Source organism: Diospyros lotus, chromosome 5, assembly GCF_014633365.1.
Source record: "Diospyros lotus cultivar Yz01 chromosome 5, ASM1463336v1, whole genome shotgun sequence".
Classification (NCBI taxonomy): domain Eukaryota; kingdom Viridiplantae; phylum Streptophyta; class Magnoliopsida; order Ericales; family Ebenaceae; genus Diospyros; species Diospyros lotus.
This window is the reverse complement of record NC_068342.1, coordinates 34,479,566-34,499,536: the sequence shown is the minus strand read 5'-3', so window position 1 is coordinate 34,499,536 and position 19,971 is coordinate 34,479,566. Positions and strand designations below refer to the sequence as shown.

General features: G+C 36.9%; 1 protein-coding gene across 3 annotated transcripts; it reads left to right on the top strand.

Annotated features, from left to right (window-relative positions):
• The first annotated feature begins 882 nt into the window (after positions 1–882).
• Positions 883–5,064, top strand: LOC127801097 (pentatricopeptide repeat-containing protein At2g21090). Of its 3 annotated transcripts, none has more exons than XM_052335951.1 (2): positions 883–2,817; positions 4,781–5,064. In XM_052335951.1, exons 1-2 carry the CDS (start codon positions 1,104–1,106, stop codon positions 4,810–4,812), a joined length of 1,746 nt encoding a protein of 581 aa, XP_052191911.1. In that variant the 5' UTR covers positions 883–1,103; the 3' UTR covers positions 4,813–5,064. The 3 variants fall into 3 exon arrangements, with proteins under 3 accessions (XP_052191911.1, XP_052191912.1, XP_052191910.1); XM_052335952.1 differs by lacking the exon at positions 4,781–5,064 and having other exon boundaries at positions 883–1,742; positions 1,830–4,751; XM_052335950.1 differs by lacking the exon at positions 4,781–5,064 and having other exon boundaries at positions 884–4,750.
• The last annotated feature ends 14,907 nt before the right edge of the window (positions 5,065–19,971 follow it).

Genomic DNA, 19,971 nt, shown 5'->3' with positions numbered 1-19,971 from the left:
TCGATGCCATCAAAGGCTTCATCGCCGTTGCATATATTTTCGCCGCCACCATCAAAGTTGTCGTTCTATTTTCTTGTGCTTTTTCTTCTTCTTTTACATATTTTCATCAATTACGTGGGTGACACTAGTTGCCAAAGGCATGTGAATCGCGCATTACTAGTGACTAATGGGATGGTCCAATCGATCATGATCTTATGGGTTTATGTGGTCGATTGATTGGTCTTTTGTGAAATGGCCAATCGGGTTGCAATGATGAGGTCTTTTTTACGAACGAGTTGCCGTGGTCATTATAGAGGCGACGATGTGGTTGGTGCAACCATTACAAAATCTCTATTTTTGAAGCGATAAGATGGAACTAGAGGTCTTCCACCTTTTTTCGCAACACTTTCGAAGCCACCTTTGCGATGAGTTATTCCCTGTGAACGCTTCAAGAAAGACATTTGCAATGGTCGATCGAGTTGTTGTGGGTCTTCAAAGCCCTAGTGGCTACCATTAATAAAGATGGCCCTTATTTCTAGCAAAAGAAATGTGAGCGATTGCCTACAACAAAGAATGTGAGGGTTCGTCGACGCTAAGAATAAGGAAAAAGAAGATGGTGATGCTGATTTTGCGTACCTTAATTACATATGTAACTCACTTGAAATGTTAATTGGATAATAAAATACATGATAGTCCAAAATTCACATTTAAAGTGTGTAATAAATTCTAAAATACAATTTGAGAGACACAATAAATTCTCCCTTTTAAGGGTACAAATAATTAAAAGCCCTAAGCTTAGGGGTACAAATGTATCTTAGGCCTTTAGTTAATGTATTTTATTTATTTTTTATTTGTGGACCAATCAAAATTGGAGGGGAAGTACAATGTAAAATGTAACGAGGACGTGGTGAGCTCCTATTGGTGGCTGGGTCCCGACGCGCCGACCTCTTCGGATCGGGAAAATCCCAAATTCAGGTGCACACTTCATGATCGGTCCTTAAGGTTCTTAACGACGGACAACAATTCTCGCCGGAGCCAACCGTTTTCCACGGTGGTTCTCGTTCCCCCATCACATAACCACCGTGACGGTAGAATAAGACAATCTCACATGGTGTTCTTATGCCATGCCCTCTCTTTCTTCAACTGGCATCGTCAGAGCCCTACGGCGAACCAAACCCAATAGCAAACTCGAAGCTTCCTGCATCGTCCGGCCCATACTCGATTTGTGTTCACAAGGCCGCCTCACACAAGCCGTCGGGTCTCTGGACCTTCTGGTTCGTAAAGGCCTTCGCTTAAACACTGCCACTCTCGCTTTCCTCCTGCAACAGTGCGCCAACTCCAAGTCTCTCAAAGAAGGCAAATGGGTTCACCTGCATTTGAAGCTCACGGGTTTGAAGAAACCCAACTCTTTCCTGTCGAACCACTTGATCAATATGTATTGCAAATGTGGCAATCACGTAGAAGCACGCAAAGTGTTTGATAAAATGGCCGCGAGGAATTTGTATTCTTGGAACAACATGCTTTCTGGGTACACGAAGCTGGGAATGATAAAACCCGCCAAGAGGATATTTGACACAATGCCCGAGAAGGACGTTGTGTCGTGGAATACTATGATAATTGCATATGCAAAGAATGGGTACTGCAACGATGCTTTAAGGTTTTACAGGGATATGCGGAGATTGTCAATTGGGTTTAACGAGTTTAGCTTTGCCGGTGCCTTGACAGTGTGTGTGAAGTTGAAAGAGATGGGACTTACTAGCCAGGTGCACTGTCAGGTTTTTGTTACCGGTTTTTTGTCAAATGTGGTTCTTTCGAGTACTTTGATCGATGCCTATGCCAAATGTTCGCAGATCTGCAGTGCCAGGAGATTGTTCGATGAGATGACGGTCAGGGATGTCCTTGCTTGGACTACCCTAGTCTCAGGATATGCCAGGTGGGGCGATATGCAGTCAGCTAGGAAATTGTTTGATGCGATGCCTGAGAAGAACCCTGTCTCATGGACTGCTTTGATTGCTGGGTATGCTCGAAATAATATGGAAGACATGGCCCTTAAATTATTCACAGAGATGATGTTATTACAAATTAGACCAGATCAATTCACTTTCAGCAGTTGCCTATGTGCATGTGCTACTATGGCTTCACTGAAGCATGGCAAACAAATTCATACTTATTTGATAAGAATGGGTTTGAAACCCAATACAATAGTTGTCAGTTCTCTTATCGACATGTATTCAAAGTGTGGGAGCTTGGGAGTCAGTAGGCTGGTCTTTGATATTATGGGTAACAAGCAAGATTATGTATTATGGAATACGATGTTGTCGGCCTTAGCACATCATGGTTGTGGTGAAGAGGCAGCAAAAATGTATGATGACATGGTTAGATCAGGGGTTAAGCCAGACAGGATAACCCTTGTTGTCATGCTCAATGCATGTAGCCACTCTGGTCTTGTACAAGAGGGCCTTAGGTATTTTCAGTCAATGACTTGTGAGCATGGGATTGTTCCTGACCAAGAACATTATGCATGCTTGATTGATCTTTTGGGCCGAGCTGGATGTTTTGATCAAATGATGAAACAGCTTCAAGAGATGCATTGTGAACCTGATGGCCTCATCTGGAACGCAGTACTTGGTGTTTGCAGAATCCATGGAAACTTAGAGTTGGGGGGACAAGCAGCTGAAAAACTTATTGAACTGGAGCCTCAAACCTCTGCGGCATACATATTCCTGTCAAGTGTATATGCAACTCTTGGAAGGTGGGAGTCTGTAGAGAAGGTCAGACAACTCATGAATGAGAGAGGGGTGAAGAAAGAAAGGGCCATTAGTTGGGTAGAAGTTGAAGGTAAGCTTCACGCTTTTACTGCATCAGATAAGTTGCACCCTTTGACAGAGGAAATAATCTCAATTTTGGAACAGTTAGCTGGCCAGATGGAAGATGATACCTGATTACTTGATACTGAAGTTCTTTATTTTTTTGGTCTCTTCAGTGCTTATAAAGAAACATGAGGATCTATACCTCAATTCACTACTTTGAATTTTAAGATCTTTTTCTCTCTTACTTAAGAAGATGTAGGTCTACTGGCCCCACGGTGTATCACTGCTGACTTGATTCCTTAGGTTGATATTGCACTAGTAGAGTTATGATCTCTTTGTCCTGTTCAACCTCATTTCCTTGAATTTTTAGATATCTCAACCCCCATAAAGTATGTTCTACACATATTGTAATTTATCTCTCATGATTTTCTCCAACAAAATTGAAAATCAGATTCTCTAGTTCACTTTATCACTAAACTGCGTATTTAGCATTTCAGGAAATACATCCATTTCTGGACACATAGGTCTTCCTTCTAACTTGAGCGTGCGTACTGTAGAGGAGTTGGTTAGGTAAGATGGCAATGCCGGTAGGTAATCAAGTATGCATGGATCTCCAAAGCTAGAAGTGAGAGTGGGTCTCAATATTCTAATCAGTCTTTCTTTAATTTTAGTGAAGGGCTCAAATCCTAATGTCAAAGTCCAAGGATGTGGGAGATCGGTTATGGAATGATATAATAAATAATTGTGAAAATAATGGTGGTAATGAGACCATGTCCTGGTCGTCAGATTTTTAGGCGTAATTATAGGACTCAATGTTCTAATCAGTCTTTCTCTAATGACTTGAAACTTTTATTTTAGTGAAGGTCTTAAGCCTTAATTGCCAAAGTCCAAGGGATGTGGGTGATCGCTATGGAATGATATAATGGCTAATTATAAACATAATGATGGTAATGAGACCATGTCTTGGTTATGAGGTTGTAGGGGAGTAATGATAGGACTCAAGGTTGATGGTTAGACTCTTCCTTTCATAATTGGTTGAAACCAAGCTTTCGGAGTGAAGGTTAATGCTCTCGATGAGGATGAGACTCACGGCACTAGCTTTTAATCCACAAATCCTTACAAGTCTCATGCAGATGAAACGTAAGGGCAGCTCAACCTAAGTCATTTAGGTTGGAGATCTACTTCTGAAGATGTCAGTGTAATAGGGGCATCATAGTTGGAGATCTCATCTCTACATGGTGGAATGGGCATGTGGCAATCAAAGCACTAAGAGAACTCCATTGGGCGAGCCAAGTTTGTACTGAGAATGTCAATTGAGTCTTGATTTCCAATCATGGAGATTCTTGCTCACTTCACAATGCTATCAATTGGAGATATATCACGAGGAACTTGATCCCAGGAGGGATGGAGAGATTGATCATGGGAAGGAGAGATCATTGATGTTCATGTGTCAATCTTGATGCTAACACTTGGGATATACCATAGAAGGCTTGATTATTGGAGGCAGAGATTAGAGATCGACATGCTACCTTGACACGAAAACATTTGGAGATTCATATAAGACTCATCCTTGGAGAGATATTATGGAGATCGAAATAGCTGACGTTAAGCAACTTGAGTACTGGTCATTGAAAAAAGAAACAGCAATTTGGTACTAACTTGGCATATATAATACATATATCCACACAATTGAGCACAAGTATATAGAGGAATACAAAGTGAAATAAAATTAAAACTCAAGAAACAGTAGTAGGTAATGCTGATAGAGTAAACAGATCATTGAAGTTCTGAAATAATTGTTAACTGCTTTATTGCTGTTTTACAATCTAGAATTTTTTTGTTTGATGCATGGACTTTCTAGTCAAATGGGTTACTTGTAATGAAGAAGAAGAAAATTGTAGCTTACTGAGGTTCTATCTTTCCTTTCCCTTTTCTCTCTGGATATTATTTTACCTTTTGTTTTCAATGACAGAAGTTTATTTGATATCCAGGTGTTCAGATTCCCAGTCAGTATGAGAAGTGAAAATTCTTTTAGCAACCCCATCCTAACAAGCTAACTTTTTGAAGACCGAAAAATAGATATTCTCCTAAATATTTGTAAGATTTAAAGTACAATTTTTTTTTTAATTTTTTCATTATAGTTCCCCAGTGGGAGTTTTAGTGCAGTTGACAATTGTCTTATTAGTGCTTTATATTGGTTTATTCTCTTTGCCTCTAATGCTTTGTATTTGTATATCTGTTGAAACTGCTGTGCGCCCCCCCCCCCCCCTCCAATTTTAAGTACTGAGAGTAAATGGCTGGAGACATTACTTTTTATGGAGTAACTTTCTCTCTTCTCTTTACAGTTGTGTGTGTTTATAAACATACACACACACACACATGTATATATTAGCTTTGTGCTCTCCTGCTTCTTTCTCTTTGCTTTGTGTGTTTGGTTTGACAATTGCATATATTGTATTGTTGAATATTTGAACTGTAGTTAACTGTGGCTTAATGTTGAATCCAAGCCAGGCTCTCTTTATCCTGAATTGCCCCTAGGTTGGGTTTGTGACCTAAAATCTTCAAGATAATGTTAGACTTGATCTGTAGCACATTAATCATGTTGGGAGATATCCTGATGTCCATGTTGGGCACTCAAAAATTTCTTGGTAAGGCATGGTCATGGTTCTTTGTGACTGGAAGGTTAATTCCATTTATGTGACGAAGCATCCTCACTTTACAATTATTGGGAAGGTACAATGACAGGTCATTTGTGTGTAAATAAATACCAAAAATCAACAAGCTTAGAAAACTTTCACTGACCAAACATGCGGACTAAGAAGATTAAGAGGAAAGAGAGGGAGTCTTAGTCCATCCTGTCTCCCATAGGTGACTTCACTTGTTGAAAGACAAAGAAGACAGGACTTCTCTCCAATTGTTGTTTTGGGTAATTGTCCTCTAAAACCTGACAAGAAAAACAAGAAATGTCATATTTGATCACTTAGCCTATTTGTCGGGTGCACATACAGTAGGTTGTCTGACCCCAGCTAGTGGAATATTAAGGCTTATGGTTGTTATTGTTTTTGTTGTATGTGTTCGTGGAGAGTTAAAATTACCGAAGCCTGGAAGTGAAGCTTGTGCTGTTTCTATGGGAGAAAGGTAGTAAAACTGCAAGCTAGGTATTCATCTTGGTCAAGCACTTCTTTACAATCCCTCACGAGAATAGAAAAGAAGGCAGCAAGCATTTTCTGACGAAAATGGAGCTCTTCCTGAAATAGTATTGTAAATCTATCTGTTTTTTTTTTATAAATATTTTGAGAGTATATTTATTAGATGGCTTGATTACATGGTCACCTGCAAAGATGCTACTTCAAATTCTTGGCTCCTCCCAGAACTGCTGTTGGCAAAGTTGAAGACCCTGAGGGCAGCAGGTCTTAACTTTTGCAGTTATGCCTTTTTCATGCATTTTCTTTTTGGTTACCTTTGTAAGTTTATTACACTGTTGAGGTATTTGTTTGCACAAGATGATGATTCTAGGATTTGAAGTTGATATGCCCACAAATATCAATAAAGAAGCTATGTGTCGCATCTACGAATATGGATCAAATACACCAAGAAAAGACAAACCAAAAAGTAAAATGAAGGAAGCAAAAAATTGCAGTACAAGTGGAGGCCGAGAGCCCTCCCCCCATCCCCCTACTCGGCTCAACCGAGTGGCTCTCGGTTTATAACCGAGAGCCTCTCGATTCGTTTGCTTGAAGGGGTGGCCACTTTAAGTGGCCACCACAAAGAGCCTCTTGGTTTTGAACCGAGAAGTTCTTGGTTCCTTTGCTCAAGGGGTGGCCACCACCGAGAACCCCTCAGTTCCTTTGAACCAAGACTCTCGATTCAAGGGGCGCCCAAAGTGGCGACCATCGAGAGACACTCGATTTTACTAAGATCCTCTCGGTTTAAGTCTTTTTCAAAATCTCCAACGGAATATGTTGAGAATATGCCTTTCGGGAAGCCCCAAATGTCTGCCACGTGTCCCCCAAAAAATTCGGGATAACTGCCACGTGTCCCTCACTCCCTCCTCTATAAATAGGCAGCTTACCTCTTGTCCCTCACTCCCTCCTCTATAAATAGGCAGCTTGCCTCTTTATTAGGGGGATTTTTTTTTGGACAAGGACTGCATTTTGCTCTTAAGTATTTCAGGGGCTAATCGATTCTTAATGGCTAGTCGGTTCTCATTGTTCTCAGGGGCTAGTCGGTTCTTAGTTGCCAGTTGGTTCTTAGTGGCCAGGCGATTCTTTAGGCCCTGTCGATTCTTCATGGCCAGTCGATTTTCAGGAGCCAGTAGGTTCTTAGTGGCCAGTCGATTTTTTAGGCCTAGTCAGTTATTCAAGATTAGTTGATTTTTTAGGCCTAGTCGGTTATTCAGGATTAGTCGATTTTTTGGACGTAATCAGTTCTTGGACCCACTCTGTTATTTGGATCTAGTCGATTATTTCAACAATATTATCTATTAGGGAGTTACTATTCATGATCAACTATTCATTAGCATGAATATGAGCATTTATGCATATATTGATAATGTCATGCATATTATCTGCGACATGCATTAGACATATTTCTCAGAACATTGTATGACTTGGCCGGAGGGCTTGCACGGGGGACTCCCTCGCATGGCCTTCTAACTGTTGTTGTCTTGTAGACTAAATCTTGGACTGCTTGCCCTTATCCTTGGAAGACCAACCTATTGAAGACCTGCTCAGGATCCCACGTCGCTTGTCACTCGAAGACCCTTCCAAGCACCTTGCATAGGAGATTTTAGAGACTATTTTGGGCCCATGCCTTGTTGAATTCCAACTTCGACCCAATCTAGATCTATTGAAGCCTCGTTGATGATATCTTGAACCTTTGATAGCGGTGGATGCTTTTTCTTAGGCCAATACCGAGACAAATAAATTTTATTATTGTAACTTGGCAATAACAATTGGCACTGTCTATGGAAAACGCATAACAAAAAGTCAAATCATTGTCAATGGCAGTCATTAGAGGCAATCGACAGACTCTTTCTCATGGCGTGGAAATTTGCCCTCTTTCATGAGACTTCCAAAATCCAATGAGAGTGTATCAGCTTACACCCAATCTTAAACGACAAGGAAGTCTTTAGTCAACTTTGTCTAGTCCTTGGCAGCAAGTGGTGACCTAGCCACCTCCACCAGATTTTCAACACTTAATTAATAACAAGCTTATCTTATCGTCCCATTAGCAGATTATGAAGTGTTGTGGCAACAACGTATTGAAGGAATGCATGCCTTATGGGATATGGCGGGGATACTCCAAAGTCTAGTTCCCTATATGGCATTACTTGCAACGCTAAGGAGACTTATGCCAAAAACTGCACCACTAAAGAAAACTCATCATAGGGATGAAGAGATCAGTTTTTATCGAGAAGCCATGCCTAGCTCCCACTCTCAATTCCTCTCATCGCAGAGGAAATCAATCTAAACTCCAACCACGAGGAGCTAATGCCTTTCCACTGCAAAATTGGCAGCGAGAGTGAAATTATCAAAGAGATAAAGGGAGCCTGAGAAGGAGAAGACCTAGGAAACTATGACAAGTATGCCTATGGAAAGAAGGCAAAGCCCCACTAAGGACTTGACACCAAGGAATAGAAGAGCTAATAATAACACCGCAATGTGTATACGAGATGACATAAAGAGGGTAATAGAAGAAGTACTTGAACAAGAGAAATTAGTTCCAGCCACTGAAGAACAACCAAGAAGGAAATCCCCGTTCATTAAAAACATATCAAATAAACCACTACCCCAAAAATTTAAGATGCCTCAGATTACCCCTTATGTTGGGAAAGATGACCCTGATGATTATATTTAGGATTATGAATCATTAATGATACTTCATGGATGGGGCGACAAAGTGATGTGTCGAGTATTTTCGTTGACTATGATAGGGCATGCTCAAACCTGGTTCAATGGGTTACTTGAAGCATCCATTTCATCATTCGAACAGTTAAGAACAAAATTCATTAAAGCCTTTGTAATTAATAGTTGAAAAAAGAAGGACGTGACATATTTCTTCAGTATCCGATAAGAAGCTAAAGAAACCCTATGGCAATATGTGGATAGATTTCGGAATGTCACTTTCGAAATCCTAGACTTACTGGTTGAAGTAGCGGTATCCATTATGATGCAAGGGGCGCAACTGACATCCTTCCAAGAGTTGTTATTGTTTGAGCCCCCAAAGTCTTTGGTAGATTTCTTCGCCAAGGCAAACAAGTATATACTCCATACTAAGATAATGAGAACAATGGGAGGAGGTGAAATTGAAGAACAAAAAGGAATGATTGGGAAATCAAAGAAGACTTCAACATGTGATAGGAAAGCTGGTCATCCTATGGGAAAGAATCTGAATGAATACTACAGTTACCACAGGAGTTGAAGAACCAAATTGAGACATTTATCTTGGAAGGAGCAAATGACAGATAGTTCAATATTCAACACCTGAAAACCAAAAATATAAAAATGAATGTACATTGTCAACCAGGGATTAGCGAGTAGACATAATCCCGCCCATCATCCACTTAAGACTAGGGAGCGAGTGCATCCCCTCTTCTAGGGAAAAGTGAAATGTAAGCAATAAAAATTTTAAATAATTTACTGCAAAAATTTATATACTCTGTAAAATGCTAACATGTCACACAGAGAAACAAACAAGGCCATAGAACTAGAAGCACACGAAGTGTTAGAATGGCATGGGTTCCATAAGGTTTACAGGTGTCTATGGAAACCTTAGTGGCGGTTGTGTAAAGTCATCATTTGACTTGTGGTCACTATTGTATCTTGTGTGTGGATTCTTTGACTTCGTTATGAAAGCATCTAGTAAGGGGTGTCAACTCGGTGGTGATTGTGTATGTTATAAAGTATATGAAAGTTGTGAGTGATCTAGAGAGGATTCATTGACCCTTAATGGGAGAATGTCTCCTAGGCCCATTTGATGAAAATGTACCTGTTAAATCTGTGCACAATGGGAATGTGATTTGAGATTTGATCTTAAATCAAATACTGTTGAAGTTATTCTTCTATATCAAATATAACAAGATCAAACTTAGAAGAGGTGACACCTAATCTAATCCTCTGATTGGTTGAGGCACTTTAAACCGATGAAGGGATAACATTACATATACATGGTTGTAGCCTCCACTGAAAGGTTAGTGATCGCTTTTGATCATTCTACTAATTGGGGGCCTTGATGGATTGCTAGATCCTACTAAAATTCTATGGTTCTTTTAAAGAAAAGAATTATTGCCGACATATGTAGAAACTTAATGGGTTACATGCAATAGGACAACATGATGAGGTAATGGGCTTAATAGGTTTTGCAAGTAAACCTAAGTGTAAGAGTTGGAATTCCTTAAATATTAATGAGATTAATATTAAAAAAAAATTAATGTAAATAATGATCGTAATAATATAAGATTAAAGTCACTTAATGTCTTTGGCAAAGATACAAACCCTAATTTGGATATTGATCATATTAGTGTTGTGTGCCTTAATGTTAAATTTAAATGACATCTAACGAGTTTGTATTTAATGCATTCATTGTATCTTTTGTATAAATCAATAAAAGATAAGGTTTTCTTCATCTATATTTTATCCAATTAATTATATGAACGAGTCTCTAGATAGTTTGTGTGAGAATCTTATTCTTAAGGTGTTGAGACTGTGTAACAGGATTATTTGATAATAGACCTTCTTAAATTATTCTTAATCATTAGATTCTTTGAATGGAGATTTCGATTAATCTAGTATGGACTAGCATATGAGTTACTTCCTTGTTCGATATGGGGATACTGATGGGAAGATGGTGTCATGTACCATATGACATGAGATGTCACTAGTAGACTTGTGGGTGATCGTTGGGGAACAATTAGTCGAATGTGACTTGATCCGTAGACTTGAACCAGGATAATGGATAATAGTCGAGTCATCAGCTTGCTATGGTGTATTGATTCTTAAACTTGAACTGGCACGGTTGTTTTGTGTATTGGTGTACAGGATTTGTTAATGAGTCAAACTATCCAATTAAGAGGTATGAACGTTCATTCATGTGTTTTTGTATTGTTGGTATATAGCGACAGGTGTTTGGAATATGATCCATCGTACTCGTCGGTATTTAATGGGGTGAACATTCTATGTGATCTACTATTAGTGTGATGGGACAGTCCTTGGTCAGAGTAGATTGAAAGTCAGGAAAAGTGTTTCCTAAAATGTTATCTAGTCCCATTAATAAGGTCTGACACAGTTGAATCTGTGAGTTTATCACTCCATGGCTATTGCTCAATCGGGATGTTAGGTGATGAAGGGATTATAGCATATGATAATCGTCAGCCATAATAGATTCACTTGAAGTGAGATTTCACTGCTACTTATACTATTCTGAACCGCTGTTAGGCGCTATTCAGAAACTCTTGGATCGTCGTCCAGATTTGGAGAAATTCTGATGATGGGTTAAGGAGTTAACCGATATCGAAAATGGTTTCAGTATTATCTGATTGCTAGCGAATAGTGAATCTAAAAAGTCACACACTATATTGTGTTGCATTTGGTATCGATTTTATGTGTCTGAAATGTCTCTGGAAGTGGTTGGTCAGGTGTTGAACCTTGGCCTCTGAGCTGTTAATAATTGGGTTAGGAAGATTAAATGATTATGAAAAAGAAATTAATAAAATATTGAAATAATTTAATTAATATTTAAATGCATAGTTTAAATAATTGGAGATGGGGAGGGCTAAGGGTGCCCATTTGGTTATAACCGAACAGAATAGACGAAATTTAGCTAATCGAACCGAACTGAATTGAACCTAGGTCTACAGTCGAACTGCTACACTAACTGAAATAGCCAAAATAGAAATAACCGAATTTGAATTTTCTATAATCGAATCGAAATCTTTACCAAAAAATTGAACTAAATCGAACCACTTAACACAATAACCGACCTAACCAAAACCAATCACCTAAAACCGACTATAACCAATATACTGAATCAAAGAAACCGAACTAACCGAATTCAAATACAATAACTGAATTCAAATACAAGTCGCTGGCTGCTACTAGCCTACTGCTATCTATCTCTAACTTTAAACACATTAATTAATAATGAAACCTGCTGCTACTATCTTCTTACAAAAAAATGGCATAAAAACCATACATATAAGCATTATCAAAATTCATAAACAACACTGTTGAACATATGTTACATATTCCCTCACATACAGAAAATGAAACCTGTTGCTATCTTTAGAGTTTGACATCTGTTGAACATATCCTCACATAGTCACATTCAAATACAAAGGATGAAAACGTACATTGACATCACTTAGAAATCCTCAGTCACATTTCGGTTCAAAATGTTGAACATATCCAACAAAATACATACATTGACATATATCAAAGCTAACTAAAGTTTCTGCAGTTGTTCACCGAGGCATACCGTGGAAGGTGAGATGATTTCAGGTGAAGTTGATGGAAGAAATGCAACAACCTATTGCTGCTATCTCTAAGAAACCAATGAGGTTTGTTTGTTGATTCAAAGTACTCAAGTAAGGTTTGTCTACGACAATCACCCTTGTGGAATCAAAAAATTTAACAAGTTATAACACTTATGGTTCCAGAAATAACAAAATTTGGAGCTCTTATTGGAATGTGCAAACATGTCCAATTTAAGTTATGAGAGAATTGACTTGCCTTAAGTTCATAGTTCTGCTGCATTTTCGTGCTTGTGCCAATGTTGTCTTGAAGCTTTGGCTTTTGTTCCCTTGCCCATTTTGTAACATGCTATGACTGTCTTGAAGCTTTGATTTTGACATGGTATTACGGACAACAAAACACTGGAAATAAGGGAGAAAATCATAATATTAGTAGTTCATTATGAAAAATGAAGCAGAATGTAGCAAGCATGATTGATTCTAGAAAAAAAGTTTAAATTACACAAAGACAAAGGGGAAAAAGTACAAACCTGAATTTATTAAGAACATATTCCAATTTGGGCTATCTAAATTCCTTTCATCTTTCAAAGATTAATCTATTCATGAATCAATGGTAGACATGGTCAGTTACAATGTGATAGTATGCAATGATTCTGAAGCACAAGTACAATCCTACTGGCTATTGTGTCTTAGAGCTACACTATACCTATTCCTTTACTTCAATTTGCTTCTTTAGTTCTTCACTGTCACCAAAAGTTCAACAAGACAATATTACAGGGAAATAAAAAGAGATACAATACAACATCTATTAACTAAATAATAGAATTCAAAAAATAAATACTTGAAATGTGATATCTAGGAACTTCATTGATTGATAGCGAAGCCAAAACAACAAGAAGAATCAATTTTTTATTTGTTTATTTTTTTTTAGGGAGGGGAGGGGCATGCTACTACATGAAATAATTGTAAGAGTTAATCTAGTGACTAATTAGTCCATATTGTTCAAAAAATGACATTGAAACCTTCCTACATAAAAAGATCATCTAAACCACGAATATGGTCCATATCCATGATAACTTCAAACCCAAACTGCTTGTTTCTAGTTCTTTAAAAAGATCATCTAAGTCATATCTACCACTCCAATCAGACAATTATTAGCAAACAAACTTAAAATCCAAACTCCAGAAGGATGTTGAATTACAATTCCAAGACAAATAAAATGCCTACCTGTGCTTTTCTCAAGAAAAAACTTCATTGAAGCAGAAGACATAGAATGGAAGTGGAAGAATTGGAGCTTAAATTGTGTTGCAGAAAAATCGAGGGAATGGTTAATCACTTAATTGATCACATTAGGAGAAAGCTAAGGGTGCTAGCAGCTTTAACAAAATGAGAGGATAAACAGATTTCTAACTTCTGAAGGATGAGAACAGAGACTGCAAGACAAATTTGTGTCAAGAGTTGTACGGAAAATAAACCAAAGTTCACTCAAACCAGAGTTAATATATAAACAAATGTCATAGACAAAGAAAATAATTACCTATGGAGGGGCCTAAACTTACATCTTGTGAAGCAGCCACAAGAAAAATTTTCATAAATGCTTAAAATGTCGTATATGGTTCATTTTGAATTTGTAAAATAATACAATAAATATATATTAACTAATACATTTAACCCATAAATAGATATTAAAATACTTCGAGACTCAAATTCTCTTACTTACAAATGCATGAGATCTTAAAAAAGCTAAATTCCTATAGGTGCGAGGATATCAAAGGTAACATTTGCCAATTCTAAAAATAATATGCAAAATTAGTTAAATAACTTCAAAGTAACAAGTATTGAATTAAAATTTAAAAAAAGAGTAAAATTGAGTTTACCTTCTTCAAGTTGTTCAACGTGATCTAAATTTTCTTCAACACTTATGGGGGTGGTATGACCGAATCCAATATTGCGTACAAATTAGACTTTTAACCATTTTAGGAGATAGATAACTCCTAAATGGATAAAGTACTCAACCCCCTGTGTTGAAGGCATACTCGTACGCAACAGTAGAAACTAGAATTACTAACACATCCTGAGCCATAGAAGATAAAATAGGAAATCAATGACAATTAGCTTTCTATCAATTCAAAATGTCAAAGTCATTAGTTTTCTCCTCGCACACTTTACTGGTAAACTTTTACCTTTGAAATGAGAACTAAGTAAGTTTGGTCTGTCAAATTTTTACTTCTCGACATTCTCCATAACAGGTGGAGTAGACACTTGCGACGGCTCTCCTGTTTCATATCGAGGTGCTAATTTTTTCTTATATTTTTCATACAAAGCATATACAACATTTTTTAAAGGTAAAACTACAACAATCCTTTCCTTACTTGGATACATCTCCTGAAGTGCATATTCCATAAACTCTAATTTGTGCTTAGGATCAAGCATCACATCAATGTAAAGTAGGTGATTTATTTTTTTCGGATCCCCCCAATATTTATCAAATTTTTCTTTATTTTTTCAGCCATATCACTCAACTTAAGATCGTCACCCTCCTACCACTCATGTAAGAGATAGTGAACGGTATTAATCTCACGAAAAAATGTATTGGAGGTGACATATGAAGAACTCGAAACTCGCAAAGTAATAGCTCATAAAATTGTTGCAACACTCTAACAAATATTCTGACCCTTGTTCAATCCTCTGACTTGGGTCTCCCATTAATAGTAATAACCTATTATAGTTCACTATTCCAATTACTTGTACCAAGATCAAGCATAAAATAGGGCTTTTCCTTATCAAATCTCTCAAAAGCTCTCTCAAACTTTTGAGCAATATCTAACATTAAGTATGTAGAGTTTTATCTACTTGCAACATCCAACGATAATAGGCCCTTAGATTCAATTTTTTTCACTTCCACACATTTTTTGAATTTTCTTAGTTTTGTTGGGGATTGTCTAATATATCTAAATGCATCCCTAACTCTTGTTATTGATTCATCTAGCTCTTTCAACCCATGTTGTACAACCAAATTTATTATATGAGCCACACACCTCATATGTAAATAATGGTCACTCATAATGCTACCATCCCATTTCACCATTTTTTCCCCCTAAAGTTACCTATAACAATATCATTTGAACTAGCATTATCTACTAGCCAAAGTAAAAACTCTGTCGAGTTTCCATCCTATTAGACACTTCTCAATTGCCATAGCGATGACATCACCCTTGTGACTAGATATTAGACAAAAATTTAAATTTTTTTTCTTCAATGTCTAATTATTGTTAATATATATAGTGCGCTGTCAAGCATATATAATTAATCCTTTGAATAAATGTTTATGTGTTAGTGGTTAAGCAAATTCTTTGACAAGAATTTTTTAACTTATTCATCAATTTCAACCTCTCTTCATTGAATAATTCAAAACAATCACGAGAAATTATGCAACGTGAAGGAATCCGAAATTTTGGATAAATAACATTAATGAAATGCCTAAACCCTCATACTCAATAAATTTGAATGGCAACTTATTTACCATTACCATGAGAGCTAAAGCCTTTTTAGCAAGCACTTGATCAAATTTTCAACACCAATCCCATTTCTCTCTCACCCCCTGTTGAAGTTTGTTGCAAGTTTAATTGCATTTGATGGATTTTTAAAGTAGGAAGGTGTTTTTTTACATGTTCTCATATGATTCCTTAAAGTCGTAGCCCATTTTTTTTTTGGGATCATAGTAGAACTCCCTAGAACAATAGTTGTATCTCTCTTTAATCTGACGCTCTAAATTTGTGAACTTAACAAAATGATCCCACACATCTGACCTAGCTCTTATTATTTTTTCTCTTTACCTTTCCTAGTGATGTTGAACCTTTATCATCTTGAGATTGACTACCTTGGCTTGGTGCCATTGGTGTGAGCCTTGAACTATCATCCATACTAAGGATGTTTGTGGTGTGACTCATGTCTTCTTCTCTTGCCATTTAGAATTAATACAATTGTAATTAATATGTATTGTATTTAAAGAGTGAGTTTAAATGTCTTCTTGTGATTAAGTTACACTCTTTTGATTAAAAAGAAAAATTGAGGGGCTATAATCAAAATTCTATCCATATCCTAGTAGTAGTACTAGAACATGAGAAAATGATCACTTCCTATAGAACCAGAACAAAAAAGATAGAGAAACTCACATCAAATATATTATGAGCATATAATAACATAACAGAAATGAAAAAAGACCAAACCCAAATCTGAAAACAAGGAATGCATAATTAAGGAATTAATAACAAATTTCATAAGGCATAATCAATAGCAAATGATTACATAATAGATCAATAGGTCCCATGCCTCTAAGACTAAGACAATATTTCAGGTGAAAAATATCTCATGCAAGTTTACACTTCTATATACACATTCATAATTTCAGTGTCAAATAGATGAAAACAGTAGCAAACTACCCGATAATCATAGTCATAAAGAGTCTTAAATTGATAAATTGAACCGAAACTAGAGGCACAAAATAAACTCCATTTCCTTCCATGAAGAAGACCACTAATCATGGTCATAAATGGTTTAAAATTAAGGAGTTGTAATTAAAATTCAATAGAAGATAAAGTCATTAAAGAGGTAATATATAGACTATAGTAAAGAACAAAGTATGACATAAACCCTAAAACATGACAGAATAATCAAAGCATTAAGCCACTAAATCCAACCCACATACAGCTTTAAAAATATATAAACTAAAAAAATGCACCAACCTGGACAACAATAGCAACAACAACACGAAATAGATTTGAACGAAAAAATAAAACTTAAACAAAAAGTCAACAACATCAATCAAGAAAAATGACAACAACAAGAAACGAGAAAGAGAATGAGAGACCCTCTTGAGAAAATAATATTTTCGTAACTAAAAAGTCTCCAAATTTTAGAAACCCTAAAGCCTAACATAAAAAAAAAAAAAAATTCAAAACTAACCTCTGTCAATCATCGGTGTGAGTTGATCATCGAAGCATAGAAGGGAAGAAAGTTTGTCGGTCTGGTGTGGGTCGATATTGTCGAAAGAATTGAAACTAACTGACGATAATCGATTAGGATTTAGGATTAGGGTTTCGATTAGCAGTAAGACGAAAGTAGGCGAGGCGATGAACCGACGATAGGATTTCTCTTGGTTAGGATTAGGGTCTCTCTCTCTCTCGGCTCATCGAATGCTCGAAATCTCAGATAAGTGTGAAGTGTGATTGTGAAGCCTCGCTCGCTCACTTGGTCTCTGGGAATACACGAGTAATTAGGGTTTATTCATGAAATGACGTCATTTTATGAAGAACCAAACGATGTCGTTTTTAATGTCAGTCGATTTGGTTTATTTGGATAGTTAAACTCCAAAAATTGATAACCGAATCGATAACCGATTTTTCTCAATCTACTAATTGAACTGATAACCTCTATACAATTAATCGAACCAAACCGACTAGTTCAGTTGGTTCGGTTCGATTAGTTCAATCTAATCGAACCATTGCACAACCCGAGGAAGGGTTGTGAATGTGAAGAAAGATTGAATTTGGAGGAGGAAGAAATTATTGGAGGTAGGGAGATTAATTAAAAGGAAGAAGGGTCTTCTATTGATTTTCTTTCTTTCCCTACGGAATTTTCTTCTTCTTTATCATCTGTTTCCTTTGAAATTTTCTGTTGTTAGAAATTATTTCGTGTGAAAGTCACACATATAATTTTGAGATGTGGGTTCTAGTGATACGCGGAACCTCTGTATCTAGCACGGGAAGAGGTGATTAGAACGGTGTCAGATGTAGAACCTCTGTATCATGGTCATCCTGATTTATTTATTGTTCGTTTTATTATGTAATGGTTGTGTGATGAAATGAATGATAGAATCTGATGAGAGCTTAAAATAAAAAGCCGAAAAATCTTCCCATAAAATTAATATTAGATCTAAACGGTAAATTTGATTTGTCGTGACTTTTCACTGTCGTAGGGGTTCATTAGTTTGATTGGATGTATCCAATAACTAAAATGTGAGTGTGCATTTTATGAAAGATTGTTTGATTTCTCTTATTAACCATGAGATGGGGCGGTGTTTAATGGATCTCACCTAACCAAGTAACTAAAATGTGAGGGGGTGGTGATGTTCAACTCATTGCACTGAGCAAGACAGTGGGTGGGATCTAACTACTCGATCAGACAAAGTAACTAAAATGTGAGGTTTATGATGGGTTAGAAGCGAAAGGTTGAGCTCCACACATGATTCGATGGCAAGTGTTGCCTACTCAATTATAAGAGTATTCCAAAAAACTGTAAATGTGAAGGGCATTCTTATAAAAGAGAAATTGACAAAGTAATTAAAATGTGAGGTTTATGATGGGTTAGAAGCTGAAAGTTGAGCTCTACACATGATGATACGATGACAAGTGTTGCCTACTCAATTATGAGAGTATTCCAAAAAACTGTAAATGTGAAGGGTATTCTTATGAAAGAAAAATTGATTACTCGCTATTAGATTCCATGAATCAAGTTTTCTGCGAGGAAGTGCAAGATTTGAAAATTTTAGTGGAAGTATCCATTTAATCAAGAGTTCTTAATTAAATGGAGTTTTGCAAAGACATAAGTTAACATATCTATTTATTTTTTGCAGATAAAATGACAAGTTTATATCCATTAACACATATTCTAGAAACTAATAGGCTCATTGGCTTAAATTTTTCTGACTAGCTTTGGAATTTAAAAATTGTGCTGAATTTGGAAAGGATAAATGATACTTTGTGTTACATACCACCTACTAAAATTCCTCAAATTTCGATTGAGGAGGAGATTGTCACTTGGGAGATTTTGAAAGAACATAACATGAAAGACCGTAACTATATTCTCGCATCAATGTCTAACAATTTGCATCGTCATCTTGAGCACTTCATGAGTGCAGCGAGCATGATACAACATCTCAAGGACCTATTTAGTGAGCATAGTTAGACAACTCGATATGAGATATTGAATAAGATGTTTTGGGCCTGGATACTTGAGGGTTCACATGTCGGAAACCATGCCATCAGCATGATCAATATGATTGGTTAGCTAGATGCCTTGGAATTTCTAATGAACACTCAACTTCGAAGTGATCTTGTCTTGTAATTGTTGCCGGATTCTTTAACCTTCTTTATTACTTATTTCTATATGAATAAGATTGAGTATCATTTCCTTGAGTTATTAAATATGTTAATAACCGCTCAATCATAGATGAAAGAAAGGGGTAGAGAAAGAGTTCTCACTGTTGCCTCATCTTCTTCCCAGAAGAAACCAAAATCAAGGAAGAGGAAGAGAAATGTTTTTTGAGGTAACATGGGTGGACGTCTAGTAGAAACAAAGGGTAAGGAGATTCATGACAAGAGTAATTGTTACTTTTGCGAGTAAAAGGGACACTAGAAGAGAAACTGCCTAGACTATCTGAGGAGCTTTAAGGGAAAATGTCTGGAGGGTCAAAACATTTTTCCTTCTATGTGTGTTATTGAGACTAATCTTTAGATTGGTCGATACCCTACTTTTTTGAATTGTGGATTTTGGTGCTACATCTCATATTTGTTTGTCTGCACAGGATCTCAGTTAAGGTAGGATGCTTGGGAAGCATGAAATGGTTTTAAGGGTTGGCAATGGGGCAAGCGTTGCTACTTAGCCATATGGACTACTTTTGTATCTTTGCCTTCTGGGCATATATTAGTTTTA